This window comes from Narcine bancroftii, chromosome 4 (genome assembly GCF_036971445.1).
Source record: "Narcine bancroftii isolate sNarBan1 chromosome 4, sNarBan1.hap1, whole genome shotgun sequence".
Classification (NCBI taxonomy): domain Eukaryota; kingdom Metazoa; phylum Chordata; class Chondrichthyes; order Torpediniformes; family Narcinidae; genus Narcine; species Narcine bancroftii.
Window position 1 is genome coordinate 252199739 of NC_091472.1, and position 27907 is coordinate 252227645.

General features: G+C 38.8%; 1 protein-coding gene across 7 annotated transcripts in view; it reads left to right on the forward strand.

Moving 5' to 3' along the window:
* Nucleotides 1–27907, forward strand: part of LOC138761862 (calcitonin gene-related peptide type 1 receptor-like) — a 95762-nt gene that overhangs the window by 35644 nt on the left and 32211 nt on the right. For 4 of the 7 annotated variants that reach the window (XM_069934756.1, XM_069934757.1, XM_069934752.1 and 1 more), the window contains 3 exons: nt 18855–18948; nt 20747–20897; nt 26194–26310. In XM_069934756.1, the coding sequence (XP_069790857.1) occupies nt 18868–18948; nt 20747–20897; nt 26194–26310 (349 nt within the window). In that variant the 5' untranslated portion in view covers nt 18855–18867. Of the gene's footprint in view, nt 1–15145; nt 15292–18854; nt 18949–20746; nt 20898–26193; nt 26311–27907 lie in introns of all 7 variants that reach the window. The other 3 variants (XM_069934753.1, XM_069934754.1, XM_069934755.1) reach the window with 2 other exon arrangements.

The window sequence follows — 27907 nt, forward strand, 5'->3', positions numbered from 1 at the left end:
CTGCTTCATTTTGAATTGCAATAATTGTCCTTACGGTTTCCTCCACCATCAAGTGCCAAGACTGTATCTTATGAGCTCTTTCCCCTAGCTCATAGTGCCTTTGTTTGGATCTTAATATCACTTTTTCCATCTTCTATGTTTGCATGGTATTGTAATTAAGGATTTTTAAATTTATTAACATTCTATATTTTCCTCAGAGCCTGATTTTCAGTAGTCCTTTTCCAAATGAGTTATCTCTTGTCCAAATTCATTGACCTCCCTCATGTATTATTTTTAATGCCTTTAGTATATCCAATTATTTGACCTCTCAGATGGGCTTTTAATGTATACCATATCAAAAATTTGTTGACAGTAGAGGTACAGTTTGTGTCTCAAAATATTTCTATTTGGAGTCTAATATAACTACAAAATTCCATTATTTTTTAAAAAGCAATGGGATAAGGTGCCACCTATATGCTGTAGCTTGATTGTCTGGTGTGACAATGGTTAAAGTGAAAGGCAAATGATCTGATAATAGCTTTCCTCTGTACTCATTTTCTACAATTATACCTTCGAGCTGAGCGGAGGCAAGAAACAAGTCAATTCTGCTGTAAGAATCATGTTGTTTCAAGTAAAAGGAGTAACCTCTCTCTCTTGGATGCCATTGTCTACAAGTGTCCACCAGATTTAACTCTTTCATGAGGTCTAGAGTTGTTTTGCTCTTGTCACTTTCTTTGCTGATTTATCCAATACTGGATCCAGGCAAAAAAAAATTAAAATCCCTCCAATTATGACATTTTCCTGTCATTCTGCCAAGTGTAAAAAAACATTTTGTATAAATTTTTAATTGTCAAAATTGGGGGCATATATATTCATTAGCATCGTGGGTTCTGAATATATTTGACAGTGTATAATTATGAATCTTCCCACTGGGCCTATGACCATATCTTCCACCTTTACTGGAATGTTTTTCCCTATTAAAATAGCTACTCCCCTAGCCTTAGAGTTAAAGGAGGACATTATCAATGTTCCACCAAACCGCTTTTTAATTTTTGATGTTTGTTCCTTGTAAGGTGGGTCTTGTATAAAGGCCACATCCACCTGCCTTCTTTTTCTAAATGTGAGCAAAGATGTTTCCTCTTCACTGTTCCATTTATGCCATTGACATTGAAGCTTAAAAATGTAACTGTTTCATCTATCGCCCCAGTGCTCTTCCCCTGATTCCTTCCCTTTACCTCTCTCTCAAGATTTTTACCCTTTACCCAGTCCGTGATGCTTGTCCTTTTGGCTCTGCTGACCATATTCAAAATAAGTTCTAGAAAACTTTAAAAAAGGCTAAAAAACAAACAAACAAATAACATATAATTTTTACATCTTTTCCCTAGCATCTATTCTTCCCTTCCCCATGAACCAGCTCAAGAACTTTTGGCACCACCTTTCTTCTCGTCTTGGAGCGTGCTCATTGCACCCTTCTTTCCATCTCACCTCGTCCTCGGTCATTCAGGAGCTTGCAACAAACATTTTCTCTTTTTTAAAATGTTTTAACATTTTTGATAAACAAAGTGTAATACTTATTTCTATTATATTTACATTATTTACAACCAATTATTTACAAGGTCTTTTGCCTTTCTCTTGCCATTTCCCTTAGGGTTTTTTTCAGGTGGCAACCAGAATATTTGCATTTTTAGTACCTCTTTGGCCTCGATTAAAATAAAAATTCTTTCCACCCCTGGATAAAAATATCTTCAGGGTTGCTGGATACAATAAAGTAGTTCCAATTCCTTTATTTCTTAAGATTTATTTCTAACTGGGTCAAACTCTGTGTGCTTTTTTAAAGGCGCCTTGCTTTTATCTGGGTAAATGAGGATTTTACCCCTTCAAATTCTGCAGCATCACCTCTCTTTCTCTTGCCCCCAAAGCTGTCGTGCTTATGACTTTTTCCCTATCCTGATAATTTGTGAGTCTAATCAAGGCAGAGCAAGGTCTCTGTCCCAGATCTGGCTTTGGGAAGGGAGATCGATGAGTCCTTTCTATCTGAAGGTCCCCCCCCACAATTCTTTCTTACCCCAATATCTCCAGGATCCATTCCCTGAAGAACGTTATTGGGTCCCTCCCTTCTACCTCCTCTTTTACCCCTACAATTTTTATATTATTTCTTTTACGTAGATTTTCAAGTGAGTCTGTTTTCTTTCCCATATTTTTCTTTCTCCATTACCCAAGCATCCTGTCACTTTCCAATATTTGCATATTGTCCTCCACCCTTTCTCCTACCATAGTCACCCTCCATGACAATTCTCCCTCATCTTTCCTGACTTCTCCCATTTCCATTGACAGATATTTTAAAACTTTATTCTACTTTCTGAAGCCTCCACCACAGTCTCCATAATTTCTTTAATGTTCTTCATGAAAGGCTCCAATCCCTCTTTCTTTCTGTCCTGCTTATCTTCTCTTCTCTATTGGTGGTGTCAGGCCATCCTCTTCATCTGTGTTGCTTTCCACATTGCTGCTTCCCAACACCTCCACTGTTGGCTTGGAGTCATCTGCACTTCCACTGCACCATTGCCGCTGTTCATGGGATTCATCCCATTTTACAAGTAGGGTCACTTTTGTGGTGTTGCCGGCACCTTTTCTCTGCTCTCTGGTATTTCGGTGCAGGGTCGATGTCACCCATGCCTCCCTTCACCCTCCATTGCTTCAGGTGCCGATGCTGCTTTCAGCCTTACTTTCCCTCTGAGCACGGGGATCACCTTGCAGTGCAGGCATAATCTTCTCTGCGGCGGTGCTTGTGCTCTTTCCTAGGGCCATGAAAGTGAACCTTCAGGGTCTCATGCAGATGATCTAGGTGGCCTGTCTGCTTGTGGGGTGGGTTGCGATTCTGTCCTCTTCTCCACCTTTGGATACCTTGGGCAGGCTCTCCCATCTTCACTGCCATGAGACCAGGGTCTCAGGCAGGTGATCTAGGTGGCCTGTCTGCTTGTGGGGTGGGCCGTGACTCCGTCCTCTTCTCCACCTTCAAATACCTCGGGCAGGCTCTGCAATCTTCACTGCTGTGAGGCCACTACTCTTGATCATCGTGGGGACTGGATTCGGGATTTCTTTTAAGGTAATCTTCTTATCCTTCTTCCCCATTGCTTCAGTGTTTATTTGATTCTTCTGGTACTTTTTTTTTCACTTTTGAAATCTTTATTGGCTATTTGGATTCACTTTGTTTTCCCTGGAGCTTTTATTTTTTTTTGCTCCTACTCTCTCAACATCACGTGACTCCCCATGTGGTTTTGGAGGTCTTTCTATATTCTCTCCGAACACCAGTATCTGACTTGTTATACATTAGCTCTCAACTACACTGAATAACATATGAAAATCGTATTTGTTTGTGTAAGGCTGAAATTCTCATGAAAAATATTTATGTTAGTTTGACAAAAAGAAACACTAAATAAATTGAAATGTTTAATGACTTGGCCAGTTAATAGACAAGTAATGATGTTCTGGAACTGTTGTAACAAGAAATTGATACAATAATAAAGGGACATTAAATGAGTAACTATTGTCAGAATAACTTATTATTATGAACATGTCACAAAATTGATTGTTTTGTAGCAGCATTACAGGTGCAAAAATTGGTATAAATTGCATTTTTACAAATAAAAAAATTAGGGCAAAATAACATGATTCATTGTCCTTTCAGAAATCTGATGGTAGAGGGGAAGAAGTTGTTTTTGTACTGTTGGGTGTTCATCTTCAGGCTCCTGTGTGGATGGTGAAAGCCACTGATGACTGAAGATGATTGAAGCTGCTTTCTTGTCACAGTGTGCTTAGCAAAGGTCACTCAAATAATAATGTCAAGAAGCCCATATTTGCAGAGGAGGTGGTATTCCATATAAGGAGAGAGCTGTTCCAGGAGAATTTGCTGCCATTTTCTGTCAATTATAAGAAACAAAAGGAATAAACATTAGCTTAATTCGAGTTCTAACAAAGGCTGTGGAGTTACAGGGAGAAAGTGTGCTTTCTTCATAGCTTGGGTGGTCATTTTTATAGGGAAAGATTGTGCAAGAAAAAGGGGCATTCTTTTAGTCTGCAAAAGGAATTGCTGTATTATGATTTATTATTTTTCTTGTTTACAGCAAAAGCAAGAAGTTAAGGAAGATGAAAGCAAGACTCTGATGTATTGATTGTAAAATAAAAGACCCTAAAATAATAGTACCTGGATCATCGACAATTTGCGCAATGGGCTTATTTATTAATCACCCTGCAGTGAGGAATATGGGAGGAATACATGGAAGGATTAAGATATTCTCTTCATATAGTTCAAGAAGATCTTGTTATTACATGTGTTCCTCCCCCTGAACTATGTCATCATGCATTGAATTTATGGATTATAATTGCCTGAAAGTGGGATCTAGGTTTACTAATGGAGAAAGTCTGCTACAGCTAATCTATGAGAATTTTGAAGACAGTCTCGAAGTTTATAATATAAGGGGGTGACAAAATTGAGCAGATGAAATTACATCAAGTGCTCATTGTGCAAAAATCGCAATGAACAAACATATGTGAGTTGAACTTTGTTTATGATATTCAGTTTAATTGAAAATTATGTTGAGTAACCCTTTAAGACAGGGGAAAAGGCATTTCTCCATCCTTTGAAACAACATCTGTGGGGGGGGGGGGGGGGAGGAAATCACAGAAACTCTGAAACTTAGTGTGTGTGATCATTCACATTATTTTTGCAAAGTTACCACAAAATACCAGGTAAATAAGCACAGCTACATTTTGGAGAAAACTTTCATCGTTCTAATTCCAAGAGAAGGGAAATATCAAAAGAATCTCAGTTTGATCTTCATTTTGAATGGGAAAATGGTAGGAGAGATCATGACTTTATGCAATAACACTGGACAACAAATTTTTTCAAAATGTTTCCTTGCTGAAAAAAAAAGGGAATTATAATAGACAACTTCAAGCTAGACACAAAGATAATTTCAGATTTGCTGTATCATGTAGGGTTGGAGAAACATTAAATTAATTTTTATTGATTTTAGCATGTTTAATCACATAATGACGCTGACACATTGCGTTAGTTCAACTGATGTTTGCTCAGCATCCGATTCCTCTTGTGTCAATGTCCAACAATAGTCGGCCATCATTGATGGGTTCCAGTTGCCCTGATACCACTTTTCCATGGTCATAATGTCCAGGTGAAACCTTTCACCATGTTCGTCACTGACTGCACCAAGATCAGCAGGGAAGAACACGGAAAATGAATTTTCATGAAATGTTGCACTTGGTTAATTGTGACCTTTATAATCATCACAAATTCATATTTCACCACTGGGTTTTCTGACCGGTACAATATGAGCTGCCCAATCACTGTATTAAGTTTCTAGGTTATTCCTTCACTTTCTAATCTGTGAGTTCAGTCTCAATTCCCTTTTTGAGAGCAAAAGGTACTGCCCTTGGCTTAAAGAACATGGGCTTTGCTTCTGGTTTCATTTGAAATTTGACCTGGACTCCCTGAATTTTTCCCAAACACTGTCTGGTACTTCTGAAGCACCTGTTGCAGCTTTGATTTTTTTAAAATTATCAAGTTTGTACATTCTTCACTGCACCAAATGCCTTCCAATCAAGTTGGATGTGTACCAACCAATCCCTTCCAAACAAGATGGGTCCTTTGTATCTATAATGTAGAGAGGCAATCCTTTCTTTATCTGTCCCTTATACTTGATGTCCATGTTAAATTTCCCTAGCACTTTAACTTTCTCTCCTGTAATCGTCTTTAACACAGTGTCAGACTATCTCATTTTTAAGTTTGGGCAGTAATTTTTCTTTCAGATCTTTTGGACCGATTCATTGTTAATTTTTAAAGAATTTCTGACCTGTGATCAAATGCACTACAGATGTACTTTAATCCCAATGCCCCGTCAACCTTGGAGTCACTTTTGTAATCTTGTTAATCCATTCTGTTCACCATGTGCTCCTCTTGTATAATATCAGTGTTATGAGTGGCCATTTTGAAACCCAATGCTATCTCATAGGTGGACTTGATGTCCAAATTTTTTTAACTTGGCAATTTTTGTTGGGATGGTCCACCAAACCGATCACCAATCTGTCTCTCAAAGCCTCGTCCAAGTAGTTACCAAAACTATATGTCTCAGACAACGTATGCAATTCAGCCAAATATCAGCTAACTGTTTCAGCACCCTTTTGCTTTCTGGTTATAGAATTTGTATCTTTCAGCTATTACTATGGGTTCTGGGGACAGATGATTTCCAACATGGTCACATAACTATAAGACGTGGTACTTGGTTTTTTTACCAATAGTCTCTTGATCAGACTATGTTCTACTCCCCATCTTTCTTTAAAAACAGTACCTGTTTTTATTGCAGGTGTCAGTATCCCTCACATGGGCAATGCAGTACATATTGAACCTATCTACATCATCATATCAGTCTTCAGTTTCTCTATATTCCCCAATACATCCTTGTGCAATTTTTATTACGTATTATTTAGAAACAAAGTAAATCCACTCCGCCCGTGCTGCTTATTCTCACTCTTTTGTTGTCGTTTTCTTGAGTTTCTTCCTTTTCTCACTGCGGACAAACACGTGGTTTTGTTCTGTTGCAGCTCAAATTCATCCCAGTCATCATTTTCACCTCATAATTCTCACCTCTGACATCCTCTATACTCAAAATCCCATAGATTCTGTTGGCTGGAGTGTAGAATATTTTGTTTTCATCCTTGTCACCAATTCTCTATAAGAGTCTTGCTGTGCAGTGATGTTGATCCATGTGCAAAATGTTTGATTTAGTGTCACATTGTTGCATAAGAATTCAGGACATGAGTTGTGGTTAATCTATTGGCATGGGTAGGGAAATGATTAACTAACAGGAAACAAATTTGAAATAAATTAGCAATTTTTGGATTAGCAAACAGAAGTTAGTCAGAAGCCATAATGTTAGGGCCTCAACTATTTACAATGTGTTCTACGGGCTGGATAAAGGGACCAAGTCCACTATTGCCATATGTGCCTAATGATACAAAGTTAGGTGGATTGGACTGTAGTAAGGAGAGAAAAATGATGCAAAGCATTAAGTGAGTGTGCAGGAAATTGTCAGATTTCAAATTGTCAAAAATGTCAAATTGTCAGGTGCTTATATTTAGAACTTGGAGACACAGTTTCAGAATAAAGAGCTGCCTATTAAAAACAGAGACAAGGAGGAGTTTCTTCTCTCAGTAGATCATAACATGGTGGCAGAGTTAAAGCACCTACCACAGAGTGGAGATGAGGTCCTTGTATAAATAGATCAACTTGGCTCAATATCAATCACATACTTAGAAGAGAGCCTGAGAGTACAGCAATAGTACATAGGAATGAATAAATGTATTCCACTGGAAAAAAATTACATATACTGTGACTTTATTTTTTAAATTATTCGAACAAATTTGGGATCCGTACATGGAACACAACAGAGAGGGCCTACCGTGGACCTCCACCCCCTAAAATGATCGAATGAGAAGAAGATGAAATGAACTGACCCAGTGTGTAAAAGTAGATGACACAATTTTCTTGTTTATTTTCATTGTGTGACGACATTGTTTATTAGGTTTATTGTATTGTATATGTTGAACGTTTAGTGGGTTTGGAGGGGGGTGGGAAGGAGGGAGGGGGGAAAAAGGGGAGAAAATGACACTGTGTATATTCAAGAGGGAAATGTTTGTGTGTATTTTGGTTGATATGGTTCATAGTGGGAAAAATTTTAAAAATTAAAAAAAAATCAATCACATACTCAGTAGCTGGTGGATTTTAAGATAACAATAAAGCAGGAGTAACCCATTTCTTCAAGGTTTTTGTAAAACTATTTATTGGATAAAGGATAATAAATAGCTACCAGTGTATATTGTTAAAATAGTAAAATAAATCTAAATTAAACTGTCTTTCATGTTCAGGCACTAATTCTGCTGGCATTCCATTCATGCATCTGCCTTAAGACTTACAAATGTTATCAAGTCTAAGATTCAAAATTGTTCTTGTTACTGACTTGGGTTTAGCGCTTGTAACTTTTCATCAAGTGTGACCTTTCCGATAACAGAACTGTGTGTCGCTGTGACAATATGCTTCTGTCGATGCCTTCTATCAAACAATACTTACAATCTTAAAGTTTTCTGGTATTATTGACAAAGTCAAATGAAAAGTGAGTTTTGTATGACTGCAGAGATTATAATATTGTGCAGATGACACATTCCATTATTATAATTTTTGAGAAACTAGTTCTTTCTACATTGTTGTTGCTAAAGAAAGATAAATTGCTACACTACTTTTTTGCCCAGTGTTTTAAATGACATTTTAGTACTATGTATTTTTTTGATGAGTGGCTACTAGACTCTTTAAAAGAATGGTTATCTGAGGCTGACCTCTGATACATCCATAACGATGATACATGCCTTTTGCAGACTGCTATTTATTGTGACTGGACCCAAGCTTTGGGTGTCATTCTGTGATTGTACTGTATGCCTCTGGTATGATAATACCCAAGCATTCTGGGCTGCTTTTTCCATGTGAGTCTTAATTCAATACGTCAAATCTAATGCAAGGCCTTTTTGTTTTAGATTTGATTTGATGTGTTTTATTGCAACTACCATAATGGATTTTTTTTTGCATGTTTGACCGCACATGGATTTCTTTCTGTGTGAATCAGCCAAAAAAATTTTAAACACAAGTATCTTCTATTTTTCTGAGATTCATACATGAAGGTACAAAATAGGAGCAGGTGTATGCCATTGAGCCCTTAAGCATGTCTGATCTGAATGTAACTTCTCTGCATTGCATCCATCTATGGCAATCTTAGACCTTCTCTTTTGTTATGTATTTATCTACATTTGCCTTAAATATATTCAATGACTCCACCATGTTTTGAAACAGAGTTCAAAAGTTTGATGACCCAAGGGGAACTTTCACTCCATTTCTATCTTAAATAGGCACCCTAGTTCTAGATTCAGTGAGAAGAGGAAGCATTCCATCTCCATCCCCTGAAATTACCCCTCAGTATCATTCATTTCAATCAAGTTGAGTTGACTTTTTATGTTCTGGTGGATACAAGCTTACCCTTTCCAAACATTCCCCATTAGTCAATGTAATGTCACGATTTTATTCTAGTAAGTCTTCCAAAACATTAACATCACTCCTTAAACGAGGAGATCAGTACAGTGTGCAGTACTTATAAATGGCCTACATAATTGAAACATATAGAACTGCAAAATAAATGCAATATTTCATTACAAATTCTCTCCTGTTTGGGAATTGCAGAGGCTTCATGATTCTAACCAACAATTCCCTCCTGAAATAATGAGATCAGTATATTAGACCTACTTCTAATGCATTCAATTCCCTTAGCAGTAAATGATAACATTCTGTTGGCTTTCTTAATTACTTGCTTTACCTGCTCATTAACCTTTTGTAAATCATGCAAGAGGTTAACCAGACCTCTTTGCATCTTGGAGCTCTGCAAACTCTCACTATTTAGATAACATCCATTTACTTTTTCATGTTTTTCCACATAATATCTACCTAGTCCCCTGTTCGATATCCCTTCATTATTTTCCTATGTTCTTCTTGTGCATCATCTGCAAATTGAGCAACCATATATTTTCGTCCCTGATTTCCCCCAAGTCAGCTTTTGATTGCATCCGTTGTATTTGCAGCTCTCTGAACTCTCAAACAGATTGGATTGTTTTGGACCATTTCTGCAAATAACAGTTCCCAGGAGCTACAAAATTAATGAATGTGCAACAGATTTTTTGGGACTAATTTCTGGAAATAATATTGATGTCTTTTTTTTTCCTTTTCTCCACTAATGTCTGCACATTTCCAGCTTTGCCTTTCCTTCCAACTTGAAAATATTTTGGGTCATAAAGCAACATGTCCCTCCTCTCCTGCATGACTCATGCACTTTGTTCTGCCCATTAAGCCTACTTGTTCTGGGGTTGGTATTAACTTCTCTTTCCCACAAAAAAGAACAGTACTACAGCACTCAAGCCTCGTGTGCATTTGCATCTCTCATTTCAGTTTGTTTCACAAATGCAGACTTGCTTTGCATTTCTTACTTAATTTTGTTTTGGCGAGTCAGTGTAGCATGGAGAATAATTGTTCCTCTCTTACAGGGAAAAACAATTTTGTGCAGACCCAAATGACTTCCACAAATTCCCTGGCTTTGCCATTGTTGCTGGCAGCCTTGGAATTTTCATTGAGCCCTTGAAATAATAATTGAAATAATGAACTAATAACGGCACAATTGCTTTTATCCCCACTTTTCGTTTTCTTTTCTGATTCTTGTCTCTGATTGTAAACCATGGACAGGGTTCTGGTGATTTTTACTTGCAATACAAGTTGCAGGAAACGGGAGCTTTTGAACAAAGCTGTTTGCTTTATTCCACTCGAGCCAGCAAGGAACTCGCTTTACTTGGTGTTTACAGCATAAGTACATGCAGGTGATATTTATATAAATATAATCAAATATATGCTTGACAAAGTGGTGGTTAGAAAATTAGGCTCGATCTGAAGAAAATAGATATGTGGCACTTCGGAGAAAAGTTTAACAATCCTTTTTAGTGTGTAACTGCTGGTTCAGCTTGGATAAAATGAAGGGCCACATTTCCCATCATTGTTTAGCTGAAACCACCCATTACTTTGGGTCTGGGGAGTTGAGATCAGTGGTATTCACGTTCTCAGCCATTGCCTCCATATCCGTTACGGAGAAGCAGGTGCCCACTCCAACACTAGTTCTCATTTTACCTGAATTGAGACTTAGAAATAGTTTAGCATTGTCATTTTAGGAGCTCCAACCACAATGCCACATCATAAACTTGGTTTATGATTCCTGAAATTATTCAGTGTGCGCAGCTGTGGGAGAAACATGCTGCTTGAGTGCACCAGTGCCTTAATATATGCAGTGATACCTGTGATAGTACAGATACTATCACCAATGTGTCTATGTACAGATTGTAGTGTAGGATGACTGTGATTGGCTGAGAGTGTAGCCACACTTACTTAAAGGATTGCTCCTAGCCAGACCAGGTCTTTCTGGATTGGTCGACCTACTTGTGATACGCTCCAGTCTTTTAGTTAATAAAAGCCTTGGTTTGGATCAACAAGTCTTTGGTTCTTTCGACGTGCTCTACAATACCCATTTAAATGAACATGGATCCCATACAGTCATGTTAGGGCAAATGCTTTCAAGAAGCGACGAATTTCTAAGCAAAATTTCCTTAATATTTCATGAAGCTGTTAACTTTCTATAGAACAGTTTGGCAACAGTGGATTTAAAAAAAATATATTATGTTTGATAAAATCAAAGCTTTCATTTTATACTCGTATGTAATCTATCCTGGAAGCAACTAACATAAAATGGAAGCCACTTTATTTATACTTTATAGCTGAAAGTAACATCTTTATTTGTAATGTTTACAGTTACAGATTGTTGAATGTGCTGCAATGTGCTACTGCCGCGAGCGGGTGAGGGGGAGGTGCTGTCGTGATGTCCCACTGCCACAAATGGGGAGAGGGCTGCCGCAATGTGCCACTGCCGCGAATGGGGGGAGGGGTTGCTGCAGTGACGTGCTGCTCTGATTCGCGGCAACGGGTCAATGCGGGAGTGTGGAAGCAATGGCTGTCTTCCTTACCCATAATCCCCAACCCTGCATTGAGCCATCATCGCGAACCAGAGTGGCACTTCATGGCAGCATCCCCTCCCCCTATTCGCGGCAGTGGGACCATGGTGGCACCCCGTACCCTGTTCATGGCAATGGCATGTCAGTGGGTGGGAGAAGGAATGATTGTTGAGAATGGGGGGGGGTGACTGATGGCCGGGACCGGGGTGGGGGGGGGGGGGGTGGGAGCATGACTGACTTGGGGACTTTTAGGAAAACTTTATTTTAAACAGAAAGGGATTCCCTGTGGGGCTGCCTGTGACTGCGTGACACATCACTTACCATGTCATCGAAGGGGCGGGATTCCCCTTAAATCACTGGGTTGGTGATTTAACATGCAGGTTTGAAAGGCACATCCTGCTTAAATGTAACTCACTCGGGTCCCACGAGGGCTACCCCAGTGCTGCAATTTGAAAGCACCTCATGTTTCGGCCTAGGCCTTTCATCAGGTATAAGGAAAAACAGGCAGCTACCTGAATTAAAAGTGGGGGAAAAGGGGAGGAGGGAGGGAGAGAGATGCAAGGGGAGGAGCACAGGCTAACAATGAATCATCAATGGATACAGGTGGGAGGGTAGAAGGAGAGGTATGGGAGAGAGGGTAGCTCTGATAGGAGTAAGGACAGAAGGGTGTGGTGAGGTGGAGGAAAGGTGAGAGAGGGACAAGGAAAGAAAGAGACTTGGGAGAGAACATGGAGAAGTTAATGTCAGACGGAATATTAGGTGTTCCTCCAATTTGTGGGGAGCATCGGTTTGGCAGTGAATGAGGCCATGTACAGACATACTGGTGTGGGAATGATATATGGAATTGAAATGGTTGGCCATTGGGAGATCCTATATATTAAAGCATTAATTTGCTTTAATGTAATAACATGCTTTTCTGAGGCAACGGTGAAGGTAAAGCATAGACAATGTAGTCACCCAACACTGGACACACTCCCTTTTCCTTCCCTCTGTCGGGAAGAAGATTCAAGAGTGTGAAATCATGGTCCACTAGATTTAAAGAGTTTCTCACGACTGTCAGACAACTGAATGAGCCACATATGGTTGAAATAATATTGCCCTTACGCCATTTGAACTAAACTCTCTGTACCCCAGCATTCTGTTCTGCTGTACTCAGGAATGGATAGACTTGTTGCATAGCACAAAATACAAAGCTTTTCACAGTATACGTGACAATAATCGTAAACGTGTATCTTTATAAGCTCTGGAAGATGTGATGAGTGTATGAATAATAGTCTTACATTCAAATTTGTTCATGAACAGCTTTCAATTTCAATCTTGCCACATGTATGAAAATGAATTTATTACATGCAAATTTTAGGCTCATGAATGTGACTTATTTCATGATTGTACATTTTGTAATAATTCCAAATACTACATAATTTTGCCAATAAAATCTCGAGCTGTGTTTTTGGATTAGTGTGGCAAGATTTATTCAGTCTTTTGGGCACAGTGAAATTGTAGTTCTTCCTTTATAAGTTCATTTATGAGTTTACAACCATCAGCGCATAGAACAAGTTTTGGACAGTTATGGGACAATCTGGTGAACCATGAGTGAAATACCAGCAAATGGTATAAAGGGGGGTCCATTAATAACTTTGGTGTAATTCCAGAATAGCCTTAAGGGTCATGTTAAACAATTACTGAAATCCTATATTTTTCTGAAATATTGGCAGCTCCATTGTTTAAAAACTCTGTGGAAATCTCAACATGGCTTTTTGGCACAAGGAAATGTCAAAAGCCACAGAGGGAACTGGCTGTATGGCATTTTGTCTCTGGTCCACTTTCATTGGTTACTATTCCTCTGCTCTATTGGTCGGCGAACAATCTAAATTTCGATCTCTGCTCATGCCAATCCCGAACAAAATGTCAAGGGCAAAATTAATCTGCTCCAGCATGATCCATGCTTTTATCCATCCCATCCAGTGGGAAGAGATTAGCTTTTTCTTGATGCACCCACAATATCAGAGCAGAAAATCATGTTCGTTGTCTGGACACCCTGCTCCAGGGTGTCAAGTGACAGTAAGCTGTTGCATCAAATAAACCAGCTTAATAATTCTCACTGATATACAGCATATGCATAAGAATACCCAACTCTTGACAACTGCACAAAAGATGTTGGGACAAAAGTGGCACACTACAAATTCCTCTGTGCTTATCATATGATTTGCACAATTCTACTTAATGCACTCATTATAATATCCTGCAATTAAATCTCATAAGGGAAAAATTTGCATTAGCCCATGTGTTACTTATTAAGATAAGTTCCTTTAACTTTTGATATGGAATAATGAAGTCAAAAGGCATCAACTAACATTTTAATTTAAAAAATCTAATTTATCATGCTTGATGCTCGATTTTTTTTGAAAATGACAACAAACCACAGAAACACTAAATTTCACATACAATGCCAAAAATACTTAAATCTTTAGCAGAGAGTACATTAACCTGAAGGATCTTGGAACTTGTACTGATTCTTTAAATTTTGAAATAAACAGACTCACTTTCCATAAACTATTCCTTCATTGGACTTAAAAAAAATCTTTTGAACACATGCTGAATTCAGTGCTGCTGTGGCAGCCTCAAATTCCTTCTCTAACAGGTGCCAATCCCAGCCTTGCTCTCCAAACGAAAGAGTCTGTTCTGTTGTTCAAGGAGGCTGAATCCCTCTTGTGTTCATTTAGCCAAGCATGAACCCAAAGGCTGCCAGATCTAAATACCTCAGCCCTAAATACGATTGTTGAACTGACCTTCAACTAAGGACTGACACCCAAAACTACCTGGTAGCAGTGATCCCTACTCTCCATCTTAGATGTAAACTACCAACAACAGACATCTCAAGGCCCTGGAGAAATACAACCAGTGCTTGCTTCACAAATTATCCCAATTCATTGGAAGGACATGCAAATTGATGTCAAAGTGCTCTCTCTGGCCAAAATTGAGGCCCTACTTACACTTAGCTTTGTTGCAGAGTCCACATCGAATCCCTGCCCAGCACCAGAGTTTTGGAACAGTATTTTAAGCTCTGTTGTGGAAAGAAGTTATTAGGCAGACAAACAAAAAGATTCAGTGATATACTAAGAAGTGTAACACTTTCACTGACTCCCCTAATCTCTGGGCCCATGTCTGCTCAAAGTGGAAGAGGTATAATTGCAAACCTCGTGACCATGCATCAGGAGTGCAGCGAATAACTGTTCCAGCAATGCACCTCACAGACTAAGAACCCATCTGACACCTTCTGCCTGTCTATGGAAATGCCTGAGGTTCCTGTTTAAGACTCCATAGCTAAGTTAGAACCAACAAAATCAGAATGGAAGGAACTCATCATCAATCTTGAGGGACTGTCTAATGATAAAAAGCATCCTGGAAAATTAAGAGTTTTTTTTAATTGCAAGGCATATAAGTGGAGAACTATTCCATTTGTGACTAAAGTAAAAGAAAATATTAATCCATTGTTTTTTGTGCAATACAGGATCAAGAAAAGTGGTCTTCGATGATTATTTCAGAACTTTCATATACAGTTGCCTCACATGAGAAGCAAAGATTGATTTATTATATGTGCTACAAACATCCAAATAAATTCTGAAATTGCTGCTCAGCTATTGCTGCTACAAGCATGTAAATAAGAACTTGAGTGAATCTGTACATTGTGCCTATGTATATGACAATAAAGTGGGTGGCATGGTAAGCGTAGCAGTTAGCGCAATTCTGTTCCAGTGCCAGCGATCTGGACAGGGGCTCAAATCCTGCACTGTCTGTAAGATGTTTGTACATTCTCCCCACGTCTGAGTGGGTTTCCCTTGGGAACTCTTGTTTCTTCCCACCCTTCAGAATGTGATGGAGCTGCAGGTCAATTGGTATAATTGGGAGGCACGGGCCTGTGGGCCGAAAGGGCCTGTTACTGTGCTGTACGTCTTAATATTAAATTTAAATTGAAAATGAAGCTGGTGTTTTCTGACTATGACTTCAGCAGAGCAGGCACTGTGCTCCAGAATTCTATATTCCACCTTCTCCCCTTTCTATAAGGTGCTCTTTTAAAACTACCATTTTGTCCTTGGCTTGGTCAATCTTTACCTCAGTCCTGTGGAGGAACTTGCCGATGTTAAATGGAGATGAGAAGAATGACAATAAAACATTTAGAAATATACAAAGTTCTTCAAAAACTTAATGAGTGAGTAGATGCAGGGATCATGTTTTCTGTCTGGGCACACTCCAACCAGATGGCATTAACATTGACATCTCCTGTTTCCATGAGGCCCTTTCCCCATTTCTCTCTCTTTCCCTACCTCTCGGTCTCCTTTTTCTCTCCATTCAGAATGCTACTCCTCACCCGGTGACTTCTCAGCTTTTACCTCTTTTGCCCTTCTATATGACCTATGACCTCTTGCCTGTTGGTCTGTCCTCCTCTCCCGGACACCTCTTCCCTTCTACTCCCACCCCAGCTTTTTATTCAGGCACCTGTCTATATGTTGACGACTAGCTCAGGCCTGAAATTTTGGTTACCTTTTGCTTCCTATAGGCGCTGCATGACCTGCTGAGTTCTTCCAGCACTTGTGTATTGCGCTATAATCCCAGCATCTGAAGATGTTCCTATTAAACCGACGTTTTCCTCTGGCTAGGGTGGCGCAGTCACAAAATAAGGTGTTGGGCATTCATAGCAGAGTTGAGAGACAAGTTCTTTCCCTCGAGGGGAAATTAATCTTTTGAAATTGTCTACATTGGAGGACAAATGAAGGCTCAGTCACTGAGAATAAAAGATTTTTAGGGATGCAAAGTGAATCAAGAGATCTGGGGGTTAGTGTGCAAATTTGGTGCTAAGATAAAAGATCAGCCATGTTAGTATTGAACGGAAGAGCATCTGTGGGAGGCCAAATACCTTCAGCTGCTTTTTCTTTTTTTTAGATTATACTAAAAATCCTGGATGACTTGTTGCTCATGTATTCTTGATTAGTCTTGCATTTGTTCACGGTGAAGAAAATGCAGTATTTGTCTGTCAAATCTAATGGACTTTAAAAAATATTTTGACATTTTTTCAAAAATATTGAGATATTTGAATGGAATGCAGTTTGTCCTCCTGTCCTGTAGGGAGCTGAAGAAGTGCGATTCATATGTGTGCTATTGTAGATCAAACTCTTTAAACATGGCTAATGGGATCACTGACTTGCTCTTTAACTAAAAATAATTTGGCAAACCAGAATCAAATTTGTATCTCTCACAGAACTGAAACTTGGGTCTTTTTGATGATGGTGTTTCTCAGCAGAAAGGCTGTATTAGAATTTCTTAATTGTCATACTTCTCAGATCTTATTTCTGAATCTAGGTTCAGTTTGAATTATAATCAACACAGCACATTCAAGTTCATTGCCACCAGGACAAAGAGTAAAAACACTTGCATTTCTTTAAGAAGCCTTCTAAATAATGCCACTTATTTACAGTGGACATGCTTGGGGAGATCTTTGACCCTTGGTGCATCAATCATACATTTTGTCTAGTCTCTGACACATTTATAGCCTATTTAAAAGGATGTTATCGATCCTCCACGGTTTAAAAATATATCTTTAAAAATACTCTCTAAATGAGGGAGACAGTGTAAAATAAGCATGGGCATTTATAAATGCTTCAAATATTCTTCTTTTGAATGTGCAAAATTAGTTTGGCATATAGCCAGAATATGCATATGGATTTTGAAAGTAAAATGAATAAAAGACTTTGGTGACTTACTGCCAAGCAGCAAGAGATGCTAATATTCTAGTGTACACATTTTTGGCTTGGTCTCATCTCTGTACATGTGACAATAAACAATTCAATTTGATATAAAGTTCTGGGGGTAGTGGTTAATGTAATGGGTTTAATGATATGCAATATTAAGCCTAATGTTTAAAAGAATTTGTGATTCCTCAATGGAAAGGTGCACAAGCATGTGCATGTGCAAATACCATCCTGTTGGGCGGGGAAGCATTCAGCTGGAAGAACTTCATGGGTTGAGCAGCAGCAGCAGTGGGTCAAAAAGAATGTTTGACGTTTCTGGTCAGAACCCTTCATCAAGTCCGAGAATGCAGAGGGGAGCCAGTATAAAAGATTTATTTCCGCTTTGTAGTCTCCCATGTGTCTGAAGCAGTTATGAAACTTCCTCTGTTCTATACTTCATGAAATTACACCTTGCTGTTCAATTTTAACAGTAGGAAGGGTACAGATGCCACAGTCTGGACTACCAGAACTTTGCCCACCAACCTCACTCAAAATTCCCCCCCTCCCTATCCATACTTGGCTCCATCAGCCCATCGTCCCCAACTTCACCTACCGGCCTTACCTCACCCCTCCCTCTCAGTTTTTATTGGCTTCTTTTCCTCTATACACAAAGTCGTGATACAAAGCCTTGGCCTGAAATACTGGCCATCTCTTTGCCTCCACAAATACAGCAGTTCCTCCAGCAAGTGCCTCAGATTGTAGCAAAGTGGGTAGGGGTTCAATAGATGAGTTTTAAAGTCTAGATCGACTCTGCCACATGGTAAATACATTCCATCGTTAGCATGAGATTGTCTGCTCCAGAGGGTTTCATACCGTTCCTTTTGGAGTCAAATCAAGATCACACACAAGTTTTACATTGGTGCGAAACAGAAAACACCTCATACCTCAAATTGTAAAGTAGATGTATCTTTAGATGAGGAAATTCCAGTAGGTTTCCTAAATTTAAATAAGGATCAACTTCTAATACTTCAGGCAGTTTAACTGCTGTCCAGCATTTAGTGTAAGTTTTTGAATCTTTAAAATAAATTTCAACATACAGGACGGTAACAGTGAATGCCGCCCAATTTACATCACATTAACCTACACCCCCAGTGCGATTTGTACGATGGAAACTGGAGCCCCCTGAGAAAAACCCACGCAGACATGAGGAGAACATACAAACTTCTTACAGACAGCAAGAGATTTGAACCCCAGTCCAGTCCTGATCACTGGCGCTGTAAAGACATTGCGCTAACTGCTACACCAACCTGAGAAGAAAAGTGCAGAATCACTTTTGTGAATATGAAGGAGTAACATTTAGAGTCTCTGTGATATATGATATGTGATATCAAGCAGGAAAAATGTCTAATCCCTACTCTATGATGAGTGTTATTTTAATGTATTCCAGTTGCTGTTTGTCACTCAGGGTAATTTTTTTTGCTCCCACTTCTACAGGCTGTCATTTTCAATGGTGAATTACTCGATGACAATGTTTTTAATGGAAAGAAAATTAATGTTTCGGATTCTGTTCTTTATTTCAATTTCAAAGGTAGGCCCTAAAAATACCTGTAGTTAAACCAATTTGCTGTTTCATTTAAATACAATTTAGCAATATAATTCAAATATCATTTGAATTTTAAATCTTCTACTGTGGTATATACAATGCAAAATTCTCATTGTAAGTTTCCATATAATGCAGAAGATTTGTTTAAATGGTGGAAAAGGCATACCTTGCTTGAATAGTTAATGGTGACTTTTTATGTGCCAAGTTTACTGTTATAAGGTGCAAACTGTTATAAGGTGGTTTTGTTTAAAAGGTTACTAAATTTAACATCTTTGTATCAATGAATTTCTTGCTTAATGCTGACCTACTCAGGGAAGAAAAATATCCATTAGCTGCATGTCCAAATAGTTCTATTAGAGTGAATGTCAGAGGCAATAAATCACAGCATGATGGGAGAATTACATCAGTTTTTCCACCGTATCCTTTAAAGAAAATGAGAATGATGGGACGATGGTGATAAAGTTGTGTGTCTATGGCCTGTGGTCTACAGTTTAAAGCAGCCAAATAATAAACAGTTTTGACAAAAAGTCCTGACCTTTTCGAACATGGGTGGAACCTGGGAATTTAGAGGTTTGCCCGCCAGCGTGGACGCTCCGAACCCGATGGGGGAGGAGGGGGTTCAAATCGACCCGGGACTGATGCAATCAAAGTGGTTGTATCAGAACCAAGCCATTTTGACTGGGCTCCAATGTGAACGGACGACTCACTATGCCTCGTAGCATTAGTGTTATCATTGCCTGCATGCGTGCGTTATCCTGGCGGGAAACAGAGTCAGTCTGGCCAGGTTGTTTGGAGGGAAGGTCAGTGTTTCAGTGTGGTTAAGGTGTTCTGATTTCAAAGGTATTTTTAGTGCATGTGTCAGTGTAGTATTGACATGACATGAACGTGTAGTTTCAGTATTATGTAGTTATATTTTGAAGGTTTTTAGTGTAAGTTTTAGAATCAGTGTGTAGTGTTAATGTAGTTTTAGTGTTAGTGTTGTGATAATGGTGGCCAACTGGGGGGACCGGGAGGTGCATTAGCTCCTCTCTATAAGAGCTGAGGAGGAATTCTCCAAGCACATAATGAGCACCGTGAAGGATGGCCTGTTATATGAGAGGGCTACCTGTAGGCTCAGGGACCTAGATCTGCCAGATTGTGAGGAAGCTGGTCTGTGTGCTTGTCCTCAGTCTGAACAGTCTGAAGCCCGCTGCAGGAGATTTTCCCACGCTCTTTTATAAATTGTGCGTGTATGGGCTTTATTCCCACTATGATTTCACTGTCCTGCAAATATGTAATACATCACTCAGGACGTCACTACTGGAGGTTGGGTCCCCCTTAGCTTCATGATACTGTTAAAGGGCTCACAGACCCGGTATTTCATTGTCAAGTGTGAAGAGCATTCCTGGTATTTTTTTGTTAAACTAAAAAACATACTTTCTGGAACTGAAGAGACTTTATGCTCAATCTCCAAAGAATGTAATTTTTTGAATGAATGTTTTTGCTGATAGGGATGTGTGATTGTTGGGAATACAATTGAACTTATTGCAATCTTAACAGACGCAAACATACTGAGAGAAAGAAAGGGAGAAATTGTGAGCGAGAGAGAGAGAGAGGGATTTATGGAACAACCTTCCCAATTATCTCTACACATTCAACTCCACTTGAACTGTTCAATTCTATTGAAATTAATAGAATTGCATTTCAAAAGCTGTGGAACAAGTGCTATTATAGGTATTTTGAGTTCTTAACTACAAACTAATTTTTACTCTATCATGTCCCTGATACTGTATTTGTTTTGCAGCAGCTGTTTGCAGCAACCCAGATGAACAACAGTACAGGGAGTGTGTCAGTGGAACAATACCGTGGACTTGGCTTTACCAGGGAAAAAATAATGACTGCACAATATGAATGCTACCAAAAGATTATGCAGTCTTCCATGTACAAAGGAAATGGTAATAGAAGGAGTAACTGCTTGCAAACAATGCTGTTGTGCCAGTGATTGCTTTTATGTTCAGCTTTCCCCCCCCCCCCCCCCACTCCCCCCCCCCCTCAACAAGCAGAACATTCTGCTCAACCAATGCAACAGACATCTCTCAATTTTACCTTCACTGTAAAGGGAGTAATTTATGGATGTTATTCCAGTTCAAATGGTCAGTTGGCTCTATGTGCAAATTTTGAGGGATCTGGCATGTAGAGGAGTTAAGAGGAGCTAATATTAGTGTGGCAGACTATTTTTGCTATGCACTTGATAATGATATGAAGTACTTACCCGTGTTTTGTAACTTGTTTGCAAGGCTGTCTGAATCAAATCCAGGGAGCAGCTAGGGGGAGTTTGTAGCAAGGAGGTTGGGTGTGGCAGCGGAGATGTAAAGTTAGCATTTGTAAAAACCTATCTTTTAGCATTTTATTAATAAAGAGTAACTGTTGGCAAAACAATCAACCAGTGAATTAGAGGCATGGGTTCATTGTAAACACGATTGTGCACCAAACAAAATTAATGTCCTCACAGCAGAGTTTAGTTTAAAAAGTTGAGGTAATAGAACTGGGCTGAAATCACAGAAACTTGTCCCAATAATTTCTCCAGGAAGGTGCTGAGACTGGAGAATAGTGGCAGAAAGATCCCATGCACATAGTCATTCATAGTCTCTTGTAGCAGGGTACTCATGAGACTGAGCAAACAGTGGAATGCTCCAATCATCCTCTCTGTGACTAAGAATAGCTTTGGCACTGTTTGCAGCCTTTTTTTTGTTTTGGTAAGCAACCACTAAAACTTTAAGCAGTGTGAGGTTGCCACTGAATGGACAGCCATCTCTTCTCTCACAGATTTTTTTTGTTGTTGCTTAGTTGCTGTTGTGTGCACCAGTGACGTAGTTCAAACTTTTGGCCTTACAAAATAATGATGCCAAACGCGTATCTCAAGGTTCTGAGTATCGTTGTCTCCAAAGGTGGGTAAAAAATAATCTTAGGTGCAAAAACAAAGTCTGTTGGAGTCTTGTTTGTAAGTGAGGAGATGGGTCATGGAAATACAGTTGACAGCCAGGTGGAAGCAATTAGGTCTCTTTGGTTAGAGATGTTGATTTACCCGAAATGTGAATGGCATTACCTGCTCAAGACTGAACATTACCCAGATTTTGTTGCCGTTCCTGCTGTGGTTTCTTATAATCAGAAAGAGCACCATTGTTGGAAATCTGAAATAAAATAAAATGCTGCTGGATCAATAAACCAATCAACATCTCTAAAGGGAAAGGGGATGGTATGGTTTTGTTATCACTTCTTCATTTTTATTTCTTGAAAACTAAGATCAATTTCAAATCTAATTAAATAATGATTTTTTTTTAGTGAATTCCCATTTATTACATTTATTTGGTGCTCCATTGAAGTTACTGGCATTCTTTGTGGTTGTTAAGAGTAATTCACTGAACACTTGTGCAGTGACCAGGACTATTGTTGTGGTTTACGCTGTTGAAATTATAAAAGGATGCAGGTTTTGAGCCCAGCATCAATTTATCGTATCTGTTTTCCCTTTCTGTCGATGAACGGAAAATATAGAACTGCCTTCAAATCCTTAGAGATCTAAAGCTAATTTTAAAATTCATTTCACTTCGAAATATTTTCACCTGTGGTTGGCATGAGGATATTAATTAAACAGAGTTTTTATTGCTGGTGATAGTTTGAATAATGGGAATAATATGATTGTTCATTACAATAATGTGATGTATTTTCTTAACATACAGTAATGGCACTTTCTTTTCACATTTGGGCAATGTTAGAATTATTGAACAGTATCATGCAGGAGAGGTCATTTCAGAAATTGTACGTGTGCCATCTATTTTAGGTAGTTATCCAATTATTCTCCCTTGATTTTTTTTTTATCCTGAAAGTTCTAAATATATTTCTTTCTTTCTTTTAAAATTATTTTTATTAAATTTTATCAAGAACATTCTAAGTCCATATAAATTAAATATATTATACATTTAGATTGTATCATATTATGTAGAAATAATAATACACGGGCTTGTATTCCAATGCATACATATATTGAGTAGTATAAGGACATCGAAAAACTAAAGAAAAAAAAAACATTGGTTCTGATAATCTGACCCCATCCACAACCAAGGTTTAAATTAAGCAGACGTACGACCTAATGCCCCTTTACTGCATACCTGCTCCTTGATCATTCCAATTGTGAAAGTAAGCCATAAATGGACCCCATGTCTTATCGAAAGAGACATTATATCTGATCTTTTCCAATCTTAGAAAGGACATGATATCCAGAAGCCATTGCCTATGGGTGGGTGAAAAGTCCTCTTTCCATTTCAACAGTAATGTAGAAAATGCTAAGTCCTGCCTTTGGTTAGTCGATAAATTTACGATTACATCTCTGGATAAGCCAAACATTGCAATTAATGACATGGTTGTAGATCAATCCCAAAGGTGGCTGAAAGGTTCAGAAAATATCAGTCCAAGATTCTTGCAAATTGGAACAAAACCAAAACATATGTATCAAAGAGGCTTCAAACTTTTACATTTGTCACACATTGAGTTAATATCTGGGTAAATTCAAGTGAGCTTAACTTTCCAAAAGTGTACTCTATGTACCACTTTAAATTGAATCAAACTGTGTCAAGCACACAGAGATGAATCCTAGATAAGGGCTAAAACTGAAGTCCAATCTTCTTCTGAAAGAGACATGTTAAAATTGTTCTCCCATTCAGTTTTGATCCTGATTAAAGTGTTTTTAGATTCAATATTTTATAATATAAAGTAGATAATATTTTTTCCACAAAGGATTTGTCTAATTCTCAAATGCAAGTAAGTATTGAATCAACATCCACCATCCTTTCTACAAGGGTGATCCAGATTGTAACAACTTGCTGAATTCAGTCATTTCCCTTTGCCTCATGAATGGCCCTTTGGTGTCATCTTTTAAATCTGTTTCTTGTGATTACTGATCTCACTGTCAACTGAAATAATTCCTCTTTATTTACTTTTTACAAGACTTGATAGAGTGAACATAATGCACATTTTGATTCTTGCTGGGAGTGTCAAAAATACTAGAGAAGCGCTGATCCATAATTTTTCAATGCAATATATCCCAGCTGGGTAGATTTTGTGAGGTGTTAGATCACGAGGCCTCATAAAAACTGGCCCTAAAGTTTGTTCAAAGAAAATTAGTTGAATACATTTAGGAGAAAAGAGTGGAAGAACAGACGATGCCCTTTGGCCCATGATGTTGTGTCAACCCATATAAATTTACTCCAGAACGTTCTAACTCTTCCCTACCACACATCCAAAGCCCTCTATTTTTCTTTCATCCATGTGCCTATCTAAGAGTCTTTTAAATGCCCCTATTGTACTAGTCTCCAATATCGCCCTGGCAATGCATTCTAAGTACCCACCACTCTCTGTGTATAAAATCTTAACTCTGTTGTCTCCCCTAAACTTTCCTCCAATCGCCTTAAACAGATGTCCTCAGGCACTCGCTATTGTCACCTTGCGATGTCCACATCATCTACGCATTTCATAAATATATATACTCCTATTAAGTCACCTCTCAACCTTCCTTGCCCCAAAGAAAAAAGCTCTAGCTCGGTCAACCTTGCTTCATAAGATATGTTCTCCAATCCAGGCAATATCTCGATGAAAGGGCTGAAAGGCATAATAATTGGGCAGTACGGTTGGCATAACGTTTAGCACAATGCCTTTACAGTGCCAGTGATCAGGACTGGGGTTTGAATCCCATGCTACCTGTAAGGAGTTTGAACATTCTCCTCATGTCTGCGTGGGTTTTCCCTGGCCGGGGGGGGGGGGGGGGAGATCTTGTTTCCTGCAACCATTCAAATTATACTGAGGTGTAGGCTAATTGGATGTAAGATGGCCTGTTACCGTGCAGTATGTCTAAATTTAAAATTTAAATTTAATAAGTGGCACGGTTAGCATAGCAGTTAGGGCAAAGCTATTACAGTATCAGTGGCTTATGTTCGAATCTGGTGGTCTCTGTAAGGTGTTCCCGTGTCTAAGTGAGTTTCCTCCAGATGCTCTGGTTTCCTCCCACTTTTCAAAATGTATGAAAATTGGAGGTTAATTGGTATTTGGGCGACATGGGCTCCTGTTACTGCGCTGTACATCTAAATTTTAAAAAAAGATTAAGAAACAAGAACACAAGAAAATAGGAGATGATAGCCTATCTAGTCCCTCAATGCTTTGCTTCATTGAATACAATTAAATGCATTTTTTTGGGGTGGTACAGTTGGTGTAATGGTTAGCACAATGCCTTTGCAGTGCCAGTGATCAGGACTGGGGTTCGAATCCTGCTCTGTCTGTAAGGAGACTGTAAGTTATCCCTCTGCCTTCATGAATTTCTCCCAGGGGCTCTGGTTTCCTCCTACCATTCAAAATGTACTGGGGATGTAGGTAAATTGGGTGGCATTGGGCCGAAATGACCTGTTACCATGCTGTATGTATGTCTAAATTTAAAATCATCCTTATTCTTTCAAACTCCAATGAATCTTATTCTTTCAAACTCCAATGAATCATATCTGATTTTTTTTTTTGTCCATCCATGATAATTAACTCAGTGGATTCCTTGTGGACTGTGTTCAGTGCTTGAATATCCTTTCTTAGCACTACACAGTATGCCAGGCAGGCACGTCTCACCAGTATCCTGCAGTATTGCAACAAAATTTTTAAACTCCATCCCTTTTGTGTGATCGCCTAATGTCCCATTTGCCCTCTGAACAACAATATAATATACCTGTATTTGTATTCATGAATAAAATTCCACTCATTTGCAATCTCCCTCCATTCAGATAATAATCTGCCTTTCATTCCTCCTACTAAAGTCCATAAGTTCTCATTTTCCCCATGTTAAGTTCTCCTTGCTAAGCCTATGCCCAATAACTTAACTTATCTGTCCATTCGCTTGCAGTCCAAATATCCTCGGCACAATTGGTCTTCCCTTTTATTTATGTATCAGCAACAAAGCAAGAAGAGAATGATGATCACCTACCAATAACCAGTCCTGCTAAATTGTCTTCTTTCTCTGATGTGAATTCAGTACATTTCTATGTGAAATATGTAATGTAATTCGCCAGATATGGTTTTTTGAAAGGCTTTGCTTTGTATAATGGAGAATGTAATTCCACTAGTCTGTGCAATAGTTAAAGGGTTACAATGAATGACTCTATGCATTACAAACATAGTACAGACATTTACTACTGCAAGTCAAACATACTTCCTTCCCACCAGCGACAGGCACCACTTGCAACAGGACCTGGGATGGGTGGCTGTGCTGGGAAGATACTCCTCCAGGGACTGTGGCTATCCAACGATGTCCAGATTATTTTCAAGACTTTGATCCATCAGGTACGAACAGCCATTGATTTGTCATTCCAAGCTGAAGTCGTCTTTGTGCTAACATTTAGCCATGTTCAGGCTAAGTGATTGCTCATCTCCATTAGTTTTGCCTAATCTCAACAACAGCTGTGCCTTGTATTTCCTTTTATACATTTTTCCTTCATGTGTAACAGGCATGAGCAAAGGAAGTTCAGAGGCGTAATGTACTGGACCTTATTTAAATACATTTAAAAATTGGCAAATGGATCACAGGAAGGCTGTTTCTTTGACAGTACAGGCAGGTTTAGTTCAGAGCTGGCAAACTGATAGAAGCAGCTCCTGTTGATTTATTATCCAAGGGAATGAATTTGCCCACTCTGACTGGGGAAATGCCATAAATATTGGAGGACCCATGAGTTTGCTTCCCTTGTGTTTGCAGCCCTCAGTGTTTATTACTTTAATGCCCTTCCAGTGCTTTGCCTCCCAGTCTCCAATAGTATACAGGGGCACATCTGTGAAGTGACCTTTTCAGGATCTCGTCCCTCCCTATGTTTGGCCAAATGTGAACATTAACAGCTGCAATGATTATGGGGATCCGGATAGGCTAGTCCATCTCTCGAGTCTTTTCTGACATTCATTGAGATCAAGACCGATTTGTACTTCACTCCAAATACGTGTCTCATTCCCAACTCTCTTAATACTTCTGCTTAATGTTCAACAGGAAAAATTCAGATTTAAAGATATCAACTGGCAAAGTGCCAATTGTTGTTCACAAAATAAAATTTAAAAATATCTCTTACCTTTTTAGGATGTTGAAATCCTTCCCAATTTCACTCATTTATAGGTCATATTTCCTATCCTAAAGCACCAAACCAAAGTTTCCATCCATCCATCCTATGAATTTCTCTAAATATTTTGAAATGTTGGATCAAAGCTCCCCTCATGATGTTTTTTTGCAATTTGATTTTCATGGTTCATCTCACATAGACTCAGACCCCATTGTGTCACAAAGAATTTTAATTATAATCCTTATTTTTATAAAGTAGCAGCAAATGAGCTTTTGTATATCTGTGATTCAACTTGTATGAGATGTTTAAAGCTGGACTGAATTTTGCAATACCAGGTATACCTGGTCATTCCCTTGCATTCAGGAGTTAAGTCAGTTGAATGACTGCCTACTGTTCCACTGTTTGATGCATTCCACTTTCCCTCCACACTATTCTCTCACATGGAAAAAGAGCATTGCAATGATTATAGCTATTCTAAACTGAGTGGATTTGAGACTCTTGGAAGTGAACCTTCATTAATGAACTTCCAATGTGATAAAAACAATACGACTCTTCAGAGGAGACACAACTTTTGGTGATATATACTTTTAGAATATTAAACATTATCAAACTCAATAGCCCCATTCCTTTACAGTCTCTCCCTCCAGCACAACAGTTCTCCAAGTCCCCTACATTCATCAAATTCTGGCATCTTGCATATTCTTTATTTCATTGCTCTGCACCTTAGCTTCTCAAATTCCCTCCCCAAGACTTCTGTCACCGTCTCAAAGTCATCCCCTAAAATCTGCTTTTTTTGTAAAAAATGGTTTCAGCTGTAATACTATTCTGTGATCAGAGTT